The sequence below is a fragment of the Pseudophryne corroboree genome, chromosome 7, assembly GCF_028390025.1.
Source record: "Pseudophryne corroboree isolate aPseCor3 chromosome 7, aPseCor3.hap2, whole genome shotgun sequence".
NCBI classification, from domain to species: Eukaryota; Metazoa; Chordata; class Amphibia; order Anura; family Myobatrachidae; genus Pseudophryne; species Pseudophryne corroboree.
This window is the reverse complement of record NC_086450.1, coordinates 306,719,436-306,741,051: the sequence shown is the minus strand read 5'-3', so window position 1 is coordinate 306,741,051 and position 21,616 is coordinate 306,719,436. Positions and strand designations below refer to the sequence as shown.

Below are 21,616 nucleotides of genomic sequence, written 5' to 3'. Positions count from 1 at the left end.
TCTTCTTGGGACAGTATAACAACAATATGATAATCGTTGGTGTGCTCCCAAATCTGCTCCCACAAAAACTATTTTTAAAAATGAATTAAAATATTTTCTTGAAAACAAAATATGCCTAGGGCGTGTATCCCATGCCACCCCATGTCCATAGGCCTCCATTTTAAAGTTATCTCCCATCACCACTGGCAACAGACCCCAACCCCATGCAATAGGACTCAATTTTTGCAAATGCTCCCCCCCCCCCCCCCCCCCCAAATGCAATACTTTAGTTCTCCATTTTTGCACATGCAACCTCCTCTCAATGTAATAGGTCCCCATTTTAGGGGTAAATTTATGACGCAGTGATAAGAGTGGAGAAGTGAGCCAGTGGAGAAGTTGCCCATGGCAACCAATCAGCTGCTCTGTATAATTTTATAGTATGCAAATTATAAATGTTACTTCAATGCTGCTTGCCTATGGCAACAACATCTCCACTCTTATCACTGCTTCATACATCTATCCCATAGCCAAAAGGACAGCGGCACAATATGTCAGAGTAGTAACTCGTTTAGAAATAATGTTTGAATGTCCATATTCTGGAAAATTGGAATCATGGGGCTATGCAACAGATTATAATTGCCCAACCCCAAACTGCCAGAACCAGAGCCGCCTGCTGTCTTTCACAGATTATTAATAAAAAGAAATAGATGTAGGAATTGTACAAACTGGAAGGATACAAACACATTAGAGACTGTACAAAGAAGGACAATTAAAATTGTGCGTGGTCTACATCATAAATATTACCCGGTAAGACTAATAGATATGTATAATTTGGAAAAGAGAAGGGAAAGGGGGGACATGATAGAGACGTTCAAATATAACAAGGGTTTTAACAAGTCACAGGAGGGAAACATTCTTCAAATGAAGAAAAGTATTAGAACACGAGGACATACGCTGAGGCTGGAGGGAAGTAGGTTCAGGGGGATTATTATGATATCCCGGCTGTCGGGACTCGGGCGGTCAGGAGACAGACGCCGGGCTACAGAGGGCATACCATGTCCCCGCGTGGGCTCACCACACTTCGGGCCTGGGGCGACTGAAGGTTATATTCCCCCTCGGGTGGTGGTGTGGATTTCACCAGGTGTCAGGATTCCGACCGCCGGTATTTCACCGGGTGTCGGGATTCAGGCATCTGTATCCTGACAGCTGGGATCCCGACAGCCAGCACATTGAATGCCTCCCGGTTCAGGGGAAATCTGAGGAAAAATTACTTCACAGAAAGGGAAGTGGACAAGTGAAATAGCCTCCCAGCAGATATGGTAGAGGATTAAACAGCAGAGAAATGTAAACATGCTTGGGGATAGATATAGGGATATCCTTACAAAGAAATAAGGGTTCAATTGGGTTTGAGGTTACCATAATCTTACAAAAGGGGCAGACTTGATGGGCCGAGTGGTTTTATCTACCGTCACATTTTATGTTGGTAACTTTTCCACAAAATTGAATCTACATACATGAAGACCAGTGTTAATTAGACTGTTGGTTAGGGGCCAACACTGTAGGTCGAAGCATATAGAAGTGTGTGTGTGTGTGTGTGTGTGTGTCTGTTTGTTATACAGTAAGATCCCACAGATGAATGAAGTAGTAACACCCAGGTTTTGGTTTTGTGAACAGATTGTTCTTTCACCAAATAAAAATAATATCTGGCGCTGATATAATTTATTGTTTAACAGACACCTGTCTCTCCTGCCGCCTTGATTAAGGGGACACTCAGCCCCTACTTATTTAACAGTAAATTCAGAGAACAGCAAACGAGGCGCTAGAGAATCAGGTGATTTTAACATTAACAGCACAATACACTAATAACGGTGGGATCAAAATTTATAAAACATTAAAAACATTTGCATTAGATATTATAGTGCAAAAAGAGCAGCAGAGCAAAGGGAAAAAGTGGTGGGTGCCCCAATAACAGAGTAATGCCCCTTTCACACTGCCAGCAATATCCCGGGTTATTTCACGTCAATGTGCAGCAACCTGGAATATTGTGCAGTGTTAAAGCAGCCAGTTCAAATAACCCGGGTCCAGCAACCCGGCATGTCAACCTGGGTATTGACAAGGACTGAACACGAGTTCAACCCAAGTCACGGTGCAGTGTGAATGGGTAACCAATTAACAGTTCGACCCGGGACCCATTCACAGCAATGGAACAGCCAGCGACATCACAGACCCGGCAATAAGCCAGGCCGCCAGTCTGAAGAGGGTCTCAGCCGGCGCGCACCCAGGTACGATAAGTGTACAAAATCCTGTGTGCGACCCGGCAGTGCGAAAGGGACGGTGCTATTTTTCAGCAGGATCAAACAGGAACTCAGCTCCTGAACCTCTCATAAAATATGACAATCATGGTTCCTTAACCTGTCCTGGGTCTAAATGTACTTTACACAAAATAAGTTTTATTTGAAAGTTTCTTATGAGTGCCTTGTTTTCTAAATACAAATCTGTCTATAAGGGGGATTCAATTAGCAGAGAACAAACATCGGGAGCGAAAATTTAAGTTTTTGTGATTTTTTCCTGATGTGTCAACCGTATTTTATTTTACTTTTTTTTTTTTTTTACAGGCTATCCAATTTGGTCTGATTTCTGGTGGAGGACTGTGCTTACTAGTCTAATTTGGAAAGAATCAGCTGTACCCGGAGGTGTCCAACCCCCTGTATAAATGTAGATTCTGGGGTGGTAAGCGCAACTCAGGGTAGGGTGAACTTGGGGGTGGGGGGAAGGGTCAGCCTAGGAAAGGGATGAGTGAGTTTGCATATGTGTTGGTAAGTGTCTTGATATCTAGTGTAGTATCTTGTATGTCTATGTGTTATACAGATTATAATGAGTCATTGGTTAAAATTTTGTGAGTGTTTATTGAGTCACAATGCTCAAAAGAAGTCAAAATAGGAAAAATCAATTGGTCAGAACAATTAAGTTCACAATTATCATTAAAAAGTTCAATGAAGGAATATGGGAAAAAGTTTAAAAAAACATCAGGTTTGTCATGCAGACTACCCTTTTGCTGTATAATATCCTTATTCGTATACCATTGTTTAACCACTTAACTGACGATTTATTTCGCTAAAAAAACGCTCCCAGATTGTTGGGTTTTTTTATGAGTGAAGAACATGAATTTAACCCTACCCCAAATGATTTTAGTTAAAAAACATTGGGAACATCGCGGCTTTCATGTTGAAACAGCCTCCAGGTATACAGGGGGGAGTCTGGGGGTGGCTTGGGAAGGTTCATTTACTCTCCCCAGCGGCTTCCATTGTCTGCAGCCGCTGGAGGGGGGGTATCCTGCCGTGCTGACCGTTCAGCAGTGATCTGCAGCACGGCAATCAGTAGGGGAGAGTGCGGGGGGGGCAGAGGGACCCTCTGACAGCAGCAGCGGAAGGAAGTTTCTCTTCCCTGCCGCTGCTAACACTCTCTGACTGGTCGCATCCTGTGCGACCAGGTCAGATAGAGCACTTGCAGGCACGGTCGCATCTGATGCGACCATGCCAGGCAAGTGGTTAAAGGTCCCCCATTTATGTTGGGTTATGTCAGGTGTACTTTTAGGGCACACCTTTACCATAGGATCTGATACCAGAACCTATGTCCCCTTTGTATGTATCCTTGTAAATAATATCCAATTCGGTCACCTGTAAAAAAAATTACAAAAACAAAAAAAAACAAGAACATACAGGTTAAGTGAAAACACACAGGTTAAGTGAAACCTATATGTTTTGGGTAGAAACAGACCCATTTTCAGATGAAAATGAGGCTGTTTCCAGGGATGCGGTTTTGCCTGCCTGGGGCAAGTGAAACAAAATCCCCAATAAGTCGTGACTCGCCCCGGTTTATCAGGGCGAGAAAATTAACCGTGGCTAATTGGATACCCCACTAGCTTTTTTGTTTGTTTTTTTAATAGCTCCGCCGCCAAATAGACACAGAGTTCCTGAACCTATTTTACAAAAAAATAGTAAACACAGATATGAAGAGTTTAACTAATCTTTACAGTCATATGCATATTAAACTTCCACTAAACAATGTGGAGCATAAATCACCTGCACTATTAGTGCTGCTGCTTTAGCTTCAGAAGGATACAAATGAAAAAGATAAAGGGTAATGAGACACGTGTGGAAAAATTAAGATTCTTCTAAAACTAGATGGAATAACTCAGTTTAGCGTTTTAGACCATTACAAATGTATCCTGAATACTCACTGGCATGGTTTTATCCCCAAAGAAGTAGATTTTGGAGAATCTATCCTTTTCAAGAATTCCCAGGCAGAAGGTCTTGTCCCAGCCATTGGGGAACACATCAAAGCTGATCTGGCCACCTATTGATAGGAAGAGGGTAGTTTTCTTGACATTAGCAAAATGTTAAAAACACTTACATAATCCACCAAACCCACAGAATAATACATAAGCAGCAGTCACCTAATAAACTATCAATTCAAGCAGTGCATTATATTTCCTTCTGTGCTTGCTGCAGCCTTGCAGAACGAGGTTCCCTGTACAGGAGGGTATAGGGATCAGCAAACCTCACATTAAGGAAACTTCCCACCGATATACATTGTAATTACAGGTCGAGTATCCCTTATCCAAAATCCCACACTTTTGGGTCCCCTACTGAGATAATTACATCTATATAATATATCTCTATATATACACACACTATAAATAAATTATATATATATATATATATATATATATATATATATATATAGGAACAAAATGAGGCGGCACTCGGAGATTGGTGAACAAAAACCTTGTATTGGCAAACGGTTTTTTTTTTAACCGTTTGCCAATACAAGGTTTTTGTTCACCAATCTCCGAGTGCCGCCTCATTTTGTTCCTGTTCATGCTGGGATATTCTCCCTGGGAGGAAGGCACCAGAGTAAGCTATATGCAGCCAGTCTAGGAGTGCCGGAGTCCATTACTAGTATATATATATATATATATATATATTATATTTTATATAATGTATATGTATGCGTGTCATTATCTCAGTAGAGGAACCAAAAATGTGGGATTTTGAATTCTGGATAAGGGATACTCAACCTGTACTATACTACCAGAAGTCCTCTGTTTCCTGATGGCTCCATTTGCCAGCCCGAAAAGAGCCAAAATAGGCTCTGAAAAGCCTCAGTGGCACAAGGGTAAATGCACGTTCTATGTAAGGGTATTAAAGCGGTTTATATTTTTTATCATTATTATCTTTATTGAATGACCCTATCTGTACACTGTGAAATAATCATTTAAGAGGTGTTTTGTGTGAATTATTGCAGCTACAGTATATCTAGCACCTGTTAATGCCTGGTGGTATAGGCAGGTGGCGCTGTGTACTCAGGGAGATAATAGCACTGTAATTCAGCATAGGAGTACCTATGGTGATCTGAAAGAGAAGGGATATCTGTGTCCTGCTCTGTGGTAAAAAATAAATAAATCAAAAAATAAACTTGTATGGTGTTTTCACTGCACATAAGGGATGGGATGCAATAAAACATCTCTGCATCCCATGTCCAACATTACCAACTCAGTCAGTGCAGTCACCACCCTAATAATGTTCTGAGCCACTAGTCAATTTGCACCCTGATATGACCGTTTTATATTATGGCCCAAAACAGACCACACCTTTGACAAAGTACATGCTTGGTATCCTTGTAAATGTTATATTTCACAATGGCCAGTATCCAAGTACCAGTGATATTGCCACGTTTTTGTTTTTTAATCCGATCCAAGCACCTTGAGCAAAAAACTGTTTTCTGTGCGAAAATACATAGGTCCTACGAAAAGCCGCAAACCTGTGTATTTTCGCGCCACTTATCTCAGTTTATGTTAATGTTTATGTTATCTCAGTTTATGTTAACTCAGCCTGTTAATCCACGATAAGTGCTGGTATCGGGAAATAATCACCAGCTTATCGAGGCAAACTGGATAGTCCCCAGCGATACAATTACCTGCAGTAATTAACCGCGTTTAATTGGATACCCCCAATAAGTGTTTAAATTCCCATAATTGTTCTCATACAAAAGCCTAGAGCACAGGTTCTCAAACTCGGTCCTCAGGACCCCACACAGTGCATGTTTTGCAGGTCTCCTCACAGAATCACAAGTGAAATAATTAGCTCCACCTGTGGACCTTTTAAAAGGCGTCAGTGAGTAATTAATACCTGTGCACCTGCTGGGTTACCTGCAAAACATGCACTGTGTGGGGTCCTGAGGACCGAGTTTGAGAACCTGTGGCCTAGAGCAATGGTTCCCGGGCTCTTGAGTCACGCACACTAGAGGATCAGAATTTTCTTCACAGCACCCGTAGGCCAAGAGTTTCTTATTGAGAAATTCAGGGGGGGGAAATAAAAAAGAAATAAAAAAAAAAATAGGATTTTGGTTACTTATCGGTAAATCATTTTCTCGTAGTCCGTAGAGGATGCTGGAGTCCACATTGGTACCATGGGGTATAGACTGGTCCACCAGGAGCCATTGGCACTTTAAGAGTTTAAGAGTGTGGGCTGGTTCCTCCCTCTATGCCCCTCCTACCAGTCTAGAAACTGTGCCCGAGGAGACGGACATCTTCGAGAGAAGTATTATATACAGACAGTGGTGAGATTCATACCAGCTCACACATACAAGGCACGTCAAGCCAACGAAACTTGAACACTCAGCAACTGCTGAAACATTACTTACCAAGTAACAATGCAGTACTCAACTAAAACGAAGTTGTACTGAACCAAATAACGTTTGCAGGAAAACGAAGCGCTGGGCGGGCGCCCAGCATCCTCTACGGACTACGAGAAGAGGATTTACCGGTAAGTAACCAAAATCCTATTTTCTCTTACGTCCTAGAGGATGCTGGGGTCCACATTAGTACCATGGGGATGTACCAAAGCTCCCAGAACATGAGGGAGAGCGCGGAGGCTCCTGCAGAACTGATTGACTGAACTTCAGATCATCAGAGGCCAAAGTATCGAACTTGCAAAACTTTGCAAACGTGTTCAACCCAGACCAAGTTGCAGCTCGGCAAAGTTGCACTGCCGAGACACCCCGGGCAGCCGCCCAGGAAGACCCCACCTTACGAGTAGAGTGGGCCTTAACAGATTTTGGGCACAGCAGTCCTGCCGTAGAATAAGCGTGCTAGATAGTGAACCCAATCCAGCAAGAAATAGTCTGCTTAGAAGCCGGACACTCAATTTTCTTGGGTTCATATAGGACACAGTCCGACTTTCTGTGATGAGAAATTCTCTTCACATATATCTTTAGAGCCCTTACAACAACCAAGGACTTTGATGTAATTGAGGAGTCAGTAGCCACTGGCACCATAATAGGTTGGTTGATTTGAAATGCCGACACAACCTTCGGAAGAAACTGCTGACGTGTCTGGAGCTCAGCTCTATCTTCGTGGAAAATCAAGTAAGGGCTTTTATAGGATAAAGCCCCCAGCTCGGACATGCGTCTCGCAGAAGCTAAGGCCAACAACGTGACCGCCTTCAATGTAAGAAATTTGACCTCAACCTCCTGTAGAGGGCAGCCAATTGTTTCTGAAAGAAAATGGACAGGGCCGAAATCTGAACCTTCACAGATCCTAACCTCAGGCCCATATCCACACCTGCTTGCAGGAAGAGGAGAAAACGTCCCAGTTGAAACTCCACCGTAGGAAACTTCTTGGATTCACACCAAGAGACATTTCTTCCAAATACGATGGTAATGTTTAGACGTTACCCCTTTCCTAGCCTGTATTAGGGTAGGAATGACCTCTTCGGAATGCCCTTCCGAGCAAGTATCAGGCGCTCAACTTCCATGCCGTCAAACGTAGCCGTGGTAAGTCTTGATAGGCGAACAGCCCGTTGCTGCAGGTCCTTCCGAAGAGGAAGAGGCCTCGGATTTTCTTGCAGTAGCTTTAGAAGGTCCGCGTACCAAGCCCTTCTTGGCCAGTCTGGGGCAATGAGGATCGCGTGAACCCTTGTTCTCCTTATGAGGTTTAGGATTCTTGGGATGAGTGGGAGTGGTGGAAACACGTACACTGACTGGAACACCCACGGAGACACCAGGGCGTCCACTGCCACTGCCTGTGGGTCTCTCAGTCTGGAACAATAATGCCGAAGCTTCTTGTTGAGGCGAGAGAGGCCATCATGTCTATTTGGGGTAATCCCCAAAGGGCTGTTGTTTCCTTGTACACCTCCGGATAGAGACCCCACTCCCCTGGATGGAGATAGTGTCTGCTGAAGAAGTCTGCTTCCCAGTTGTCCACTCCCGGAATGAAGATGGCTGACAGTGCCAACGCGCGTTTGTGTGTCCAGAGGAGTATTCTTGTCACCTCTGACATTGCTGCTCTGCGTTCCTTGTCGGTTTATGTAAGCTACTGTTGTTACATTGTCCGACTGCACTTGAATGCCCCGATTTCTTAGAAGAGGGGCCGCCTGAAGAAGACCGTTGTAGACGGCTCTTCGTTGCAGGGTGTTGATGGGCAGGCCGGCTTCCAGGCTTGACCACCGTCTTTGGAAGGTTACTCCTTGAGTAACCGCTCCCCAGCACCAAAGGCTCACATCCGTGGTTAGAAGGATCCAGTTCTGAATCCCAAACCTGTGGCCCACCAAAAGGTGAGGCAATTGGAGCCACCAGAGGAGTGAAACCCTGGCCTTTGGCGAGACTAATTCTCTGGTGCATGTGGAGATGAGATCCTGACCACTTGTTCAGGAGATCCAGTTGGAAGGTCCGAGCGTGGAACCTCCCATTCAGGAGAGCCTCGTAAGAGGCCACCATCTTTCCCAATAGGCAAATGCATTGATGAACAGACACCCGGGCTTGCTTCAGGACATCCCGGACCATAGCTTGTATCACCAACGCCTTTTTCTGCGGAAGAAACACCTTTTGCACTTCCGTATCCAGGATCATTCCCAGAAAGGACAACCTCTGGGTTGGTTCCAAATGTGACTTTGGAAGGTCTAGAATCCAACCATGACTCCTGAGGCGTGTTGTGAGAACAATGGACTGCAGCAACTTCTCCGTGGACGATGCCTTTTTCAGCAGATCGTCCAGATATGGAATGACGTTCACACCCTGTTTGCGGAGGAGAACCATCATTTCTGCCATCACCTTGGTAAACACCCTTGGTGCTGTGGAGAGGCCGAATGGCAGGGCCTGGAACTGGAAATGACAGTCCAGCAATGCGAAACGGAGATAAGTCTGATGCGGCAGCCAGATCGGAATGTGGAGGTACGCATCCTTGATATCCAGCGATACCAGGAATTCCCCCTCTTCCACACCTATCACTGCCCAGAGAGACTCCATCTTGAACTTGAACTCCCTTAGAAAGGGGTTCAATGATTTTAGGTTCAGAATGGGCCTGACAGAACCATCCGGTTTCGGTACCACGAAAAGGTTCGAATAGTAACCTTTGTTCTGCATGTGAGGTGGTACTGGCACAATGACCTGTGCCTCCACCAGTTTTTGGACAGCGTCTTGTAGTACAGTGCTGTCTGCCAACAGAGTTGGTAAGCCTGATTTGAAAAAGCGATGAGGAGGGAGACTTTGAAATTCCAGCGTGTATCCCTGGGATACAATATCTATCACCCAGGGATCCAGGCTGGACGATACCCAGACCTGAATGAAGTGTCTGAGTCTCACTCCCACTGGCCCCACGGTCCACCATCATGCGGAGGACTTTGGTGTATTTGAAGCAGGCTTTTGTTCCTGGGAACCTGAAGCTTTCTTGGACTTAACTTGACCTCCCCTAAAGGTGGTATTGGACGTTCTGGCCCTTCTAGGCTTGTTAGGCTGAAAGGACTGCGTTGCAGATGAAGAGAAGGATTTCTTCAGAGCAGGTGCTGCTGAGGGAAGAAACTGAGAATTACCCGCTGTAGCCGTGGATATCCACGCATCTAGAGCTTCCCCAAAGAGAGCCTGACCTGTATAGGGTAGGGACTCCACACCTTTTCCTGGATTCCGCGTCGGCCGGCCACTGGCGCAGCCACAGTCCCCGACGAGCTGAAACAGACATGGAAGATATTCCCACAGCCATGGAACCCAGGTCTTTCATGGATTCTACCATAAAACCTGCTGAATCATGTATATTGCGTAAATACAATGCAACATCATCCCTATCCATTGTATCCAAATCCTCAAGTAAGGTAGCCGACCACTTTATTATTGCCTTTCCAATCCATGCGGTAGCAATAGTGGGACGTAATATGGCCCCTGAAGCAGTGTACATTGATTTAAGCGTATTATCAATTTTTCTATCAGCCGGCTCCTTTAAGGTGATAGATCCTGGAACAGGCCAAACCTCCTTGAGAGTCTGGACACAAATGTGTCAACAATCGGCGGGTTTTCCCATTTTTTCCTATCCTCCTCAGGGAAAGAAAACGTCACCTGGACCCATTTAGGGACCTTCTCAGGGTTTACCCATGCTTTTTCAAATATAGCATTCAATTCCTTTGACGCCGAGGCTTTTTTTATTTTCAGTGAAAAAAGCCTCCTCAACCTGCTCAGGTGTGGTATCATTAACATTCAACACATCCCTGATAGAGGCTATCAACAATTGCACCCCCTTTGCAAGAGATGCGGACCCCCCCCCCCCCCCCCCCAACACAACACATCCCCATCACCGTCTGTGGTGTCAGAATCGGTATCTGTGTCGTCTTGTGTGACATGCACAAGCGCACGTTTGTGGGGGTATATAGCGGGGGGTCCTGAGGTACCAGAAACCGGCCATACTGCCATAGAGCTCTATGATACCCGGGTTGCAGATTCATTACTTGCAACCCTGTCAGAAATCTGAGAAATCTAAGATTTGATAAAGGAAAACCACTCAGGCTCCCTTGCTGGTATCTGTGCTAAACCAGTGCTATCCTGATTACATGGAATGGGATCATCCTGGGAGGATAAATACTCTGCAGCATATGACACAGTGTCCCTGGACATAGCTAAAGTAGACCACCAAACACTCCACACACACAGGTGAGGGCAGACAGAGTTTCCCCCCCAAGAATGGCAAGAGAGACACAGAGATTAGAGCCAACCCACACACAGCGCTTTTAGCAAAGGGAGACCCCTTGTCAGCGCAGACTGTGCACCTTAATAGGACACACTGTCTTATTACAGCCTCCCCTCCCTTCTACAACCCCCTAGTACCGTGTACAGATAGCTGGAGTTGCTGTGGATGGACCTGTTCTTCCTCTCAGCGCTGTGCAGGCAGGAAAATGGCGCTGAAACGCTTTTGGGTCCGCTCTGAGAAGCTCCGCCCCCGTAATGGCGCCTTCTTCCCGCTCTTCATGGATTATACTGGCCTGAGGATTTAGCGCTGGCTGAGATCAGAGTACCCAGACAGGCTTCTGGACCAGTGTAGGGGGTAAGCACTGGCCCAGGGCGCCCCTTACAGCGCAGCACCATGTACCGCTGAGCCTTCCCAGGAGCGCAGTTAATACTGCTTTCCCTCCACGCTGCCACCATCTTCACACCGGCCTCCCGCTTGCTAGGGGGCGGGGGGGGGGTCTCACTCACCACTTCTTCAGCTCTGTAAGGAGTTGGCGGCATGCTGCTGGGGCGAGCGGTCCCCTGTGGCGGAGAACGATCAGACCCCTCTGGAGCTCAGTGTCCAGTCAGCGGAGACAGTGGCTCAGACCCCGCAGGGCGGACACTGCTCCCCCCCTTAGTCCCTCGCTGCAGGGAGGCTGTTGCCAGCAGCCTCACTGTAAAATATAAAACTCTAAGATAAACTTTACTAGAAAAGCTCTGTAGAGCTCCCCTAGCTGTGACCGGCTCCTCCGGGCACATTTTCTAAACTGAGTCTGGTAGTAGGGGCATAGAGGGAGGAGCCAGGCCACACTCTCAAACTCTTAAAGTACCAATGGCCCCTGGTGGACCAGTCTATACCCCATGGTACTAATGTGGACCCCAGCATCCTCTAGGACGTAAGAGAAAAATAAATTAAGTAAATTGTGTTTTATGTCATCCTTAGGTTCAATTGTGTGATGATTCGCTTTTGTTTGTTGATATATTTCATGATTGGAAGTCACAAGCACTGGTTTTGTCTATTACACTGACCATAAATAAATAGAGTTGGTCCTGGACTGGTGGACCCAAGGCACCCCTGCAAGTACTCCAAGGCACCTATTTTGGGAACCACTGGCCTAGAGATTCACTCAACTATGGTACCAAAACGACCAAAAGCACACACACGCTAATAAATTTGGCATGAACCCTGGCAACAAAAAGGTTACTCACAATAGCTCTTAACACTGTATTTTAATTGTTTAGAGCAGGGATTCCCAATCTTGGTCTTCAAAGCACCCTAACAAACCAGGTTTAAAAAAAAAAAACACAGATATCCATGCTTGTGCACAGAAGGTATAACCAAACTGGCTAAGCTACTACTGGATGAGGCAGATGTACTAAGCCTTGGAGAGTGATAACGTACCAACCAATCAGCTCCAAACTGTGATTCTGTTAAACACATCCTGTAACACGGCAGTAAGGAGCGGATTGGTTGGTACTTTACCTCTCTCCACTTTATCACTATCCAAGGTTTAGTTCATCTGCCCCTAAGTCACCTGTGCTTAAGCATGGATATCCTTAAAAAAACAACAACAACCTGGACTGCTAGGGTGTCTTGAGTACCAAGTTTGGGACCACTGATTTAGAGAATGTACAATTGCAGTGTAACTTGTACTTGTCATTGATCAGTGATGGCAATTGGGATTTGTATTATTGAATACCTATAGGGTAGGGCCTTTGTATTTAGGAACTGATGCAGAGTTGAACTAATACCAGTTAGTGCATGTAAAATAAGAATTTACTTACCGATAATTCTATTTCTCGGAGTCCGTAGTGGATGCTGGGGTTCCTGAAAGGACCATGGGGAATAGCGGCTCTGCAGGAGACAGGGCACAAAAAGTAAAGCTTTAGGATCAGGTGGTGTGCACTGGCTCCTCCCCCTATGACCCTCCTCCAAGCCAGTTAGGTACTGTGCCCGGACGAGCGTACACAATAAGGGAGGAATTATGAATCCCGGGTAAGACTCATACCAGCCACACCAATCACACCGTACAACTTGTGATCTAAACCCAGTTAACAGTATGATAACAGCGGAGCCTCTGAAAAGATGGCTCACAACAATAATAACCCGATTTTTGTAACTATGTACAAGTATTGCAGATAATCCGCACTTGGGATGGGCGCCCAGCATCCACTACGGACTCCGAGAAATAGAATTATCGGTAAGTAAATTCTTATTTTCTCTATCGTCCTAGTGGATGCTGGGGTTCCTGAAAGGACCATGGGGATTATACCAAAGCTCCCAAACGGGCGGGAGAGTGCGGATGACTCTGCAGCACCGAATGAGAGAACTCCAGGTCCTCTTTTGCCAGGATATCAAATTTGTAGAATTTTACAAACGTGTTCTCCCCTGACCACGTAGCTGCTCGGCAGAGTTGTAATGCCGAGACCTCTCGGGCAGCCGCCCAAGATGAGCCCACCTTCCTTGTGGAATGGGCCTTAACCGATTTAGACTGTGGCAGGCCTGCCTCAGAATGTGCAAGTTGAATTGTGTTACAAATCCAACGAGCAATCGCCTGCTTAGAAGCAGGCGCACCCAACTTGTTGGGTGCATACAGTATAAACAGCGAGTCAGATTTTCTGACTCCAGCTGTCCTGGAACATATTTTCAGGGCCCCGACAACTCCTAGCAACTTGGAGTCCTCCAAGTCCCTAGTAGGTGCAAGGCACCACAATAAGCTGGTTCAGGTGAAACACTGACACCACCTTAGGGAGAGAACTGGGGACGAGTCCGCAGCTCTGCCCTGTCCGAATGGACAAACAGATATGGGCTTTTTTGAGAAAAAACCACCAATTTGACACTCGCCTGGTCCAGGCCAGGGCCAAGAGCATGGTCACTTTTTATGTGAGATGCTTCAAATCCACATATTTGACTGGTTTTAAACCAATGTGATTTGAGGAATCCCAGAACTACGTTGAGATCCCACAGTGCCACTGGAGGCACAAAAAAGGGGTTTGTATATGCAATACTCCCTTGACAAACTTCTGGACTTCAGGAACTGAAGCCAATTCTTTCTGGAAGAAAATTTACAGGGCCGAATTTGAACCTTAATGGACCCCAATTTGAGGCCCATAGACACTCCTGTTTGCAGGAAATGCAGGAAACGACCGAGTTGAAATTTCTTTGTGGGGCCTTCCTGGCCTCACACCACGCAACATATTTTCGCCACACGTGGTGATAATGTTGTGCGGTCACCTCCTTTCTGGCTTTGACCAGGGTAGGAATGACCTCTTCCGGAATGCCTTTTTTCCCTTAGGATCCGGCTTTCCATCGCCATGCCGACAAACGCAGCTGCGGTAAGTCTTGGAACAGACATGGTACTTGCTGAAGCAAGTCCCTTCTTAGCGGCAGAGGCCATAAGACCTCTGTAAGCATCTCTTGAAGTTCCGGGTACCAAGTCCTTCTTGGCCAATCCGGAGCCATGAGTATAGTTCTTACTCCTCTACGTCTTATAATTCTCAGCACCTTAGGTATGAGAAGCAGAGGAGGGAACACATACACCGACTGGTACACCCACGGTGTTACCAGAACGTCCACATCTATTGCCTGAGGGTCTCTTGACCTGGCGCAATACCTGTCCCGTTTTTTGTTCAGACGGGACGCCATCATGTCCACCTTTGGTATTTCCCAACGGTTTACAATCATGTGGAAAAAACTTCTCAATGAAGTTTCCACTCTCCCGGGTGGAGGTCGTGCTGAGGAAGTCTGCTTCCCAGTTTCCATTCCCGGGATGAAAAACTGCTGACAGTGTTATCACATGATTTTCCGCCCAGCGAAAAGTCCTTGCAGTTTCTGCCATTGCCCTCCTGCTTCTTGTGTCGCCCTGTCTGTTTACGTGGGCGACTGCCGTGATGTTTTTCCCACTGGATCAATACCGGCTGACCTTGAAGCAGAGGTCTTGCTAAGCTTAGAGCATTATAAATTTACCCTTAGCTCCAGTATATTTATGTGGAGAAAAGTCTCCATACTTGATCACACTCCCTGGACATTTTTTCCTTGTGTGACTGCTCCCCAGCCTCTCAGGCTGGGCTCCGTGGTTACCAGCATCCAATCCTGAATGCCGAATCTGCTGCCCTCTAGAAGATGAGCACTCTATAACCACCACAGGAGAGACACCCTTGTCCTTGGATATTGGGTTATCCGCTGATGCATCTGAAGATGCGATCCGGACCATTTGTCCAGCAGATCCCACTGAAAAGTTCTTACGTGAAATCTGCCGAATGGAATTGCTTCGTAGGAAGCCACCATTTTTACCAGGACCCTTGTGCAATGATGCACTGTTTTTAGGAGGTTCCTGACTTGCTCGGATAACTCCCTGGCTTTCTCTTCCGGGAGAAACACCTTTTTCTGGACTGTGTCCAGAATCATCCCTAGGCACAGCAGACGTGTCGTCGGGATCAGCTGCGATTTTGGAATATTTAGAATCCACCCGTGCTGATTGTAGCAGTATCCGAGATAGTGCTACTCCGACCTCCAACTGTTCCCTGGACTATGCCCCTATCAGGAGATCGTCCAAGTAAGGGATAATTAAGACGCCTTTTCTTCGAAGAAGAATCATCAATTCGGCCATTACCTTGGTAAAGACCCCAGGGTGCCGTGGACAATCCAAACGGCAGCGTCTGAAACTGATAGTGACAGTTCTGCACCACGAACCTGAGGTACCCTTAGTGAGAAGGGCAAATTTGGGACATAGAGGTAAGCATCCCTGATGTCCCGGGACACTATATAGTCCCCTTATTCCTGGTTCGTTATCACTGCTCTGAGTGACTTCATCTTAATTTGAACCTTTGTAAGTGTTCAAAAACAAATTTTTAGAATAAGTCTCACCTAGCCTTCTGGCTTCAGTACCACAATATAGTGTGGAATAATACCCCTTTTCTGTAGTAGGAGGGGTAATTTAATTATCACCTGCTGGGAATACAGCTTGTGAATTTTTTCCCATACTACCTCCTTGTCGGAGGGAGACTTGGTAAAGCAGACTTCAGGAGCCTGCGAAGGGGAAACGTCTCGACATTCCCATCTGTACCCCCGGGATACTACTTGTAGGATCCAGGGGTCCTGTACGGTCTCAGCGCCATGCTGAGAACTTGTCAGACGCGGTGGAACGCTTCTGTTCCTGGGAATGGGCTGCCTGCTGCAGTCTTCTTCCCTTTCCTCTATCCCTGGGCAGATATGATCTTATAGGGACGAGAGGACTGAGGCTGAAAAGACGGTGTCTTTTTCTGCAGAGATGTGACTTAGGGTAAAAAACGGTGGATTTTCCAGCAGTTGCCGTGACCACCAGGTCCGATGGACCGACCCCAAACAAGTCCTCTTCCTGTATACGGCCATACTGTGCCGTTTGGAATCTGCATCACCTGACCACTGTCGTGTCCATAACATCTTCTGGCAGTTATGGACATCGCGTTTATTCATGATGCCAGAGTGCAAATATCCCTCTGTGCATCTCGCATATATAGAAATGCTCTATAGTCAATAAAATACTGTCCCTGTCAAGGGTATCAATATTTTTAGTCAGGGAATCCGACCAAGCCACCCTAGCTCTGCACATCCAGGCTGAGGCGATCGCTGGCCGCAGTATAACACCAGTATGTGTGTATATACTTTTTATTATATTTTCCAGCCTTGTCAGCTGGTCCTTGAGGACGGCCCTATCTATAGACGGTACCGCCACTTGTTTTGATAAGCGTGTGAGCGCCTTATCCACCTTAAAGGGTGTTTCCCAACGCGCCCTAACTTCTGGCGGGAAAGGGTATACCGCCCATAATTTTCTATCGGGGGGAACCCACGCATCATCACACACTTTATTTAATTTATCTGATTCAGGAAAAACTATGGTAGTTTTTTCACATCCCACATAATACCCTCTTTTGTGGTACTTGTAGTATCAGAAATACGTAACACCTCCTTCATTGCCTTTAACGTGTGGCCCTAATAAGGAATACGTTTGTTTATTCACCGTCGACACTGGATTCAGTGTCCCTGTCTGTGTCTGTGTCGACCGACTAAAGTAAACGGGCGTTTTAAAACCCTTGACGGTGTTTTTGAGACGTCTGGACCGTACTAATTGTTTGTCGGCCGTCTCATGTCGTCAACCGACCTTGCAGCGTGTTGACATTATCACGTAATTTCCTAAATAAGCCATCCATTCCGGTGTCGACTCCCTAGAGAGTGACATCACCATTACAGGCAATTGCTCCGCCTCCTCACCAACATCGTCCTCCTACCTGTCGACACACACGTACCGACACACAGCACACACACAGGGAATGCTCTGATAGAGGACAGGACCCACTAGCCCTTTGGAGAGACAGAGGGAGAGTTTGCCAGCACACACCAAAAACGCTATAATTATATAGGGACAACCTTATATAAGTGTTTTCCCTTATAGCATCTTAATATATATATAAGCATATCGCCAAATTAGTGCCCCCCCTCTCTGTTTTAACCCTGTTTCTGTAGTGCAGTGCAGGGGAGAGCCTGGGAGCCTTCCCTCCAGCCTTTCTGTGAGGGAAAATGGCGCTGTGTGCTGAGGAGATAGGCCCCGCCCCTTTTTCGGCGGCCTCGTCTCCCGCTCTTAACGGATTCTGGCAGGGGTTAAATATCTCCATATAGCCTCCGGAGGCTATATGTGAGGTATTTTTAGCCAAAATAGGTATTCATTTGCCTCCCAGGGCGCCCCCCTCCCAGCGCCCTGCACCCTCAGTGACTGCCGTGTGAAGTGTGCTGAGAGGAAAATGGCGCACAGCTGCAGTGCTGTGCGCTACCTTTAGAAGACTGAGGAGTCTTCTGCCGCCGATTCTGGACCTCTTCTTACTTCAGCATCTGCAAGGGGGCCGGCGGCAAGGCTCCGGTGACCATCCAGGCTGTACCTGTGATCGTCCCTCTGGAGCTGATGTCCAGTAGCCAAGAAGCCAATCCATCCTGCACGCAGGTGAGTTCACTTCTTCTCCCCTAAGTCCCTCGTTGCAGTGATCCTGTTGCCAGCAGGACTCACTGTAAAATAAAAAACCTAAGCTAAACTTTCCTAAGCAGCTCTTTAGGAGAGCCACCTAGATTGCACCCTTCTCGGCCGGGCACAAAAATCTAACTGGCTTGGAGGAGGGTCATAGGGGGAGGAGCCAGTGCACACCACCTGATCCTAAAGCTTTACTTTTTGTGCCCTGTCTCCTGCAGAGCCGCTATTCCCCATGGTCCTTTCAGGAACCCCAGCATCCACTAGGACGATAGAGAAATGTGGATATGCAGAGTTGGAAACAAAGTGGTAATGCTCATCATACGTGTATATGTTCCTGTTAGGACTTGTATCGGGCAGTTGCAAGTACATAATGATGAGGAGGACTTATAGAAAACTAGATATGGATTGGATCATCACTAGATTCATATGCTGCACACATAAACATTTCCATGTGCGCTACCTTTGAGTAATGTATGCCATGTTTTACTTCCAGTTGTGCATCAGCTCCTTCATTTTTAGCTCATCTCCATGAATACACATTATGGAATAAATCAACATAAAAACCAGCATACTGCACAAGAGATCAGCACTATCTGAGAAAGAACAGAATGACAGACACACATTTCTGCCATACTTTACCTATTGAAAACGTGAGACCTTTTCCTTCAAATGTCTTCCGTAACTCTGCAACAAACTTGTCTCTAAAATGTTCTTTCTGTCATAGAGAAACCATAAACAAATTCAGGTTCAACAGTGATCTGCTGTGCATTAGTGATCTGAGAAGTGCAGGAGCCAACTTCTTCCAGAGCCGTTTAAAACTCCAAGTTGGATGTTCTATCGGTCTAATAACAACATTGTCCACAGCACAACCAGTCCATGCATATTGCTGATACTTTATGTGTCATTTATGGTAGGTATGGTCCCCAAGATGTAAAATAAATGTTATGAACACAAGTATATAAAAAGAGTATTGCACTTACCTTATCTAGTTCATAGAACTCAATACGTTCCTCTTGGGTGCAGTTTCTTCCAATCGGGGAGACATTCAGCATCCCATTTCGGAATTCAACAAATGTTCCTCTGAAATTAGTAAAAGAAAAATAAATAAATCCTCCATTGGGTAATTTAAAACACAAAGAAATCACATTAAATGGGACTTGTCGGCTACAAACTAGATACTTGTAAAATACACATACGTATTTATGTTGTATTTGATACATGTTTTGACATTTTAGGCCCATACACACGAGGAGACTTTAATTTCAAATGACTTTGACAACATCTCTGAAAGATATATCTTTCACCCAAAGTAGTGCATACACACTGAGCTATTATCCCAAAGAGCAAGAGATTTTCAGGAGGCGAAAGACTCTGCTGAAAATCTTTCATTAGAAAGGCTATTTGCATAATGGCTGGGTTTGAATTCCAAGGGATTTTTTTTTATTTTTTTTATATAATTTCTTTTATTGAAACTTCAATAAACATATATACAATATGTTCGAACAGTACAGTCTGTGTCAATATCATGGGCAAGATAATTTACGTTATATATTCAACATTATACAATATATTCCATATGTATCAATTATCAAAGCCAAAAACAATTACGCAGGGTTACTCAAAAGAGGTCCTCCAATGCAACCGGTGTTTCATACCATAATGTTCCTCGGAGAAGGGATTCTTTTTGAATTCTTTCAGCCATCATTGCTAAGGGTAGGGCCACACATAGCGGCCAAGCGGGTCCCGCTGGCCGCTATGTGTGGCCCTACCCTAAAGGGTGGCAGCAGAGGCCATTTTACGACTCTGCTGCCGTAATGTGTAAAAAGGGTGGACTGCTGCCGTAATGTGTAAAAAGGGGGACTCTGCCTGCAATTTATATAATATGTATATACTATACATAAAAAATAAGAATTTACTCACCGGTAATTCTATTTCTCGTAGTCCGTAGTGGATGCTGGGTACTACGTAAGGACCATGGGGTATAGACGGGCTCCGCAGGAGACTGGGCACTCTTAAAAGAAAGGATTAGGTACTATATCTGGTGTGCACTGGCTCCTCCCTCTATGCCCCTCCTCCAGACCTCAGTTAGGGAAACTGTGCCCGGAAGAGCTGACATTACTAGGAAAGGATTTGGAATCCAGGGTAAGACTCATACCAGCCACACCAATCACACCGTACAACTCGTGATAACTATACCCAGTTAACAGTATGAACAATAACTGAGCCTCTCTCAACAGATGGCTCATACAATAACCCTTTAGTTAAGCAATAACTATATACATGTATTGCAGAGAGTCCGCACTTGGGACGGACTCCCAGCATCCACTACGGACTACGAAAAATAGAATTACCGGTGAGTAAATTCTTATTTTCTCTGACGTCCTAGTGGATGCTGGGTACTCCGTAAGGACCATGGGGATTATACCAAAGCTCCCAAACGGGCGGGAGAGTGCGGATGACTCTGCAGCACCGAATGAGCAAACTCAAGGTCCTCCTCAGCCAGGGTATCAAACTTGTAGAATTTTGCAAAAGTGTTTGAACCCGACCAAGTAGCAGCTCGGCAAAGTTGTAAAGCCGAGACCCCTCGGGCAGCCGCCCAAGAAGAGCCCACCTTCCTCGTGAAATGGGCTTTTACTAATTTAGGATGCGGCAGTCCAGCCGCAGAATGTGCAAGCTGAATCGTGCTACAGATCCAGCGAGCAATAGTCTGCTTTGAAGCAGGAGCACCCAGCTTGTTGGGTGCATGCAGGATAACTAGCGAGTCAGTTTTTCTGACTCTAGCCGTCCTGGAAACAAAGTTTCAGGGCCCGGACTACGTCCAGCAACTTGGAATCCTCCAAGTCCCTAGTAGCCGCAGGCACCACAATAGGTTGGTTCAAATGAAACGATGATACCACCTTAGGGAGAAATTGGGGACGAGTCCTCCATTCTGCCCTTTCCATATGGAAGATCAGATATGGGCTTTTACATGACAAAGCCGCCAATTCTGACACACGCCTAGTCCAAGCTAAGGCCAAAAGCATGACCACTTTCCACGTGAGATATTTTAGCTCCACGGTCTTAAGTGGCTCAAACCAGTGGGATTTTAGGAATCCAACACACGTTAAGATCCCAAGGTGCCACTGGAGGCACAAAAGAGGCTGAATATGCAGCACCCCTGTAACAACGTCCGAACTTCAGGCAGTGAAGTCAGTTCTTTTTGAGAGAAAAAGGGATAGGGCCGAAATCTTGGCCTTTATGGATCCTAATTTTAGGCCCATAGTCACTCCTGACTGTAGGAAGTGCAGGAATCGACCCCCCTGGAATTCCTCTGTAGGGCCTTCCCGGCCACACACCAAGCAACCTATTTTCGCCATATACAGTGAAAAAGTCTTGCTGTCACGTCTTTCCTAGCCTTTATCAGCGTAGGAATAACTGCATCCGGAATGCCCTTTTCCGCTAGGATCCGGCGTTCAACCGCCATGCCGTCCAACGCAGCCGCGGTAAGTCTTGGATCAGACAGGGTCCCTGTTGCACCATGTCCTGACTGAGAGGCAGAGGCCATGGGTCCTCAGAGCATTTCTTGCAGTTCCGGGTACCGAGTCCTTCTTGGCCAATCCGGAGCAAAG

At 46.0% G+C, this 21,616-nt stretch overlaps 1 protein-coding gene across 2 annotated transcripts in view; it reads right to left on the bottom strand.

The window, feature by feature from the left end:
- Positions 1-21,616, bottom strand: part of PMM2 (phosphomannomutase 2) — a 68,926-nt gene that overhangs the window by 5,449 nt on the left and 41,861 nt on the right. For both annotated transcript variants that reach the window (XM_063934269.1, XM_063934268.1), the window contains exons 5-7: positions 18,989-19,088; positions 18,648-18,723; positions 4,220-4,335 (exon numbers count right to left, since the gene is read on the bottom strand). In XM_063934269.1, the coding sequence (XP_063790339.1) occupies positions 4,220-4,335; positions 18,648-18,723; positions 18,989-19,088 (292 nt within the window). The remainder of the gene's footprint in view (positions 1-4,219; positions 4,336-18,647; positions 18,724-18,988; positions 19,089-21,616) is intronic.